Source organism: Olea europaea, unplaced genomic scaffold (genome assembly GCF_002742605.1).
Source record: "Olea europaea var. sylvestris unplaced genomic scaffold, O_europaea_v1 scaffold26958, whole genome shotgun sequence".
Classification (NCBI taxonomy): Eukaryota; Viridiplantae; Streptophyta; class Magnoliopsida; order Lamiales; family Oleaceae; genus Olea; species Olea europaea.
The window spans coordinates 1-1,506 of record NW_019245353.1 but is presented as its reverse complement, the minus strand read 5'-3'; the positions used below and the strand labels follow the sequence as shown (position 1 = coordinate 1,506).

The 1,506-nt window shown below is 34.7% G+C and overlaps 1 protein-coding gene across 1 annotated transcript; it reads left to right on the top strand.

Moving 5' to 3' along the window:
- Window positions 1-10: 10 nt before the first annotated feature.
- LOC111383465 (anaphase-promoting complex subunit 7-like) lies at window positions 11-1,412 on the top strand (the record flags this gene model as incomplete). Its single annotated transcript, XM_023007577.1, has 5 exons — window positions 11-93; window positions 551-624; window positions 957-1,007; window positions 1,085-1,285; window positions 1,368-1,412. Coding segments are annotated over exons 1-5 (423 nt in total), but the record flags the coding sequence as incomplete, so codon positions are not given.
- Window positions 1,413-1,506: the final 94 nt, after the last annotated feature.

Sequence of the window (1,506 nt, the reverse complement as noted above, 5' to 3'; positions counted from 1 at the left end):
GTCTCTTTTGCAATGTAACTGACACCTCATGTCTCATCTCCATGCAGCGTTATGTTGAAGCTCAATGTTGCATTGTTTCTAACGACTACAAAGGTTAGATTTTGGGTTAGAATTTTATCTACCTTTTCCTATCCAGATAATGCCTAGATGAACATCAGTTTTCTATGAATCAATGTGCACTCTTATGATTGCAGCTACACGTCTGATTCATTTTCTATGTTGTAGTAGCATGCAAGTCTTGTTCTGCAAAACCAAATTGATGCTCGATTTAGACCTAATGGCCACTACAATACTTAGATCTTTCAAGTATACCCATTAAAGTACGTATAAATTGTGTGGGAAAACTATTCGCAGTGCTGGTCATTCATTAAAATTCATATGATTGTGAAATTCCATACTTCATCGCAAGAGGCTCGTTCTTGATAATAGATGTTCTTGACCCACATCTCTGCATACTCTATTCCATGGAAAGACTTAGAAGTGATATTTTCCCTATCTGATTGCATTATGTCCTCGTCTTCCTTACCTTCTTTTTTTGTCTGATTGGTAGGTGGTCTGGAACTTTTCACTGAACTTTTGCAACGATTTCCTAACAACATACACATATTACTGGAAATGGCAAAGGTTAGTTTAAGTTTCACTAGAACGAATTGGAACTTGTTAAACATGAAGAGAACGTCCATAAGTTAGGGGAGCAACTTATGTTACAGCTACAGTAAATGGAATTTCTGGATTCTTAAAAACTACTTATGAGTCCAGTAAATTGTGATCTCTTATGAATTGAAAGAAGCTAATCTGTATTCTTAAACATGGCTCTTAAAGGCTTATGAGGAAAAATTGCTTGAATGATCGTTCTTTCAACTGCTTTCACCTATATATATTTACACTGTCCTCGAGGATACCAGAATGCTGATGGTTATCTTTTCACTTAATTTATGGTAAATTGTTTTTTGAAGGTCAAAGCCGTTATTGGAAAAAATGATGAAGCCATTTTGGATTTTGAGAAGGTAAGATGAGGTGCCACTAGTACCAACACAAAAATATATTGTTTTGACAGAAATTTTACATAACCTGATTTTTACAGGTTAGGTCAATTGATCCATATGTGGTTACATATATGGATGAGTATGCAATGCTTTTAAAGCTAAAGTCAGATATTTCCAAGTTAAATAAGTTAGTACATGATATCCTGAGCGTTGATCCCACACGGCCTGAAGTTTTTGTGGCCCTGTCTGTTTTGTGGGAAAAGAAAGATGAGAGAGGAGCTTTATCCTATGCTGAAAAGGTTAGGATTTTAAATTGTAGCAGACCAGACTATTGATATAAAATGTGTAAACTCACTGTTCAATATCTATCCTTGTTATCAGAGCATCCGCATTGACGAGAGGCATGTAGCTGGTTATATAATGAAGGTACGACTAAACCCCTGTTTGGAAGAAATTTTTTGAGAATAGATTTTGTGATGAGTTTTTTTTTTTTTTTTTTTTTTTTTTTTTTTTTTTTTTT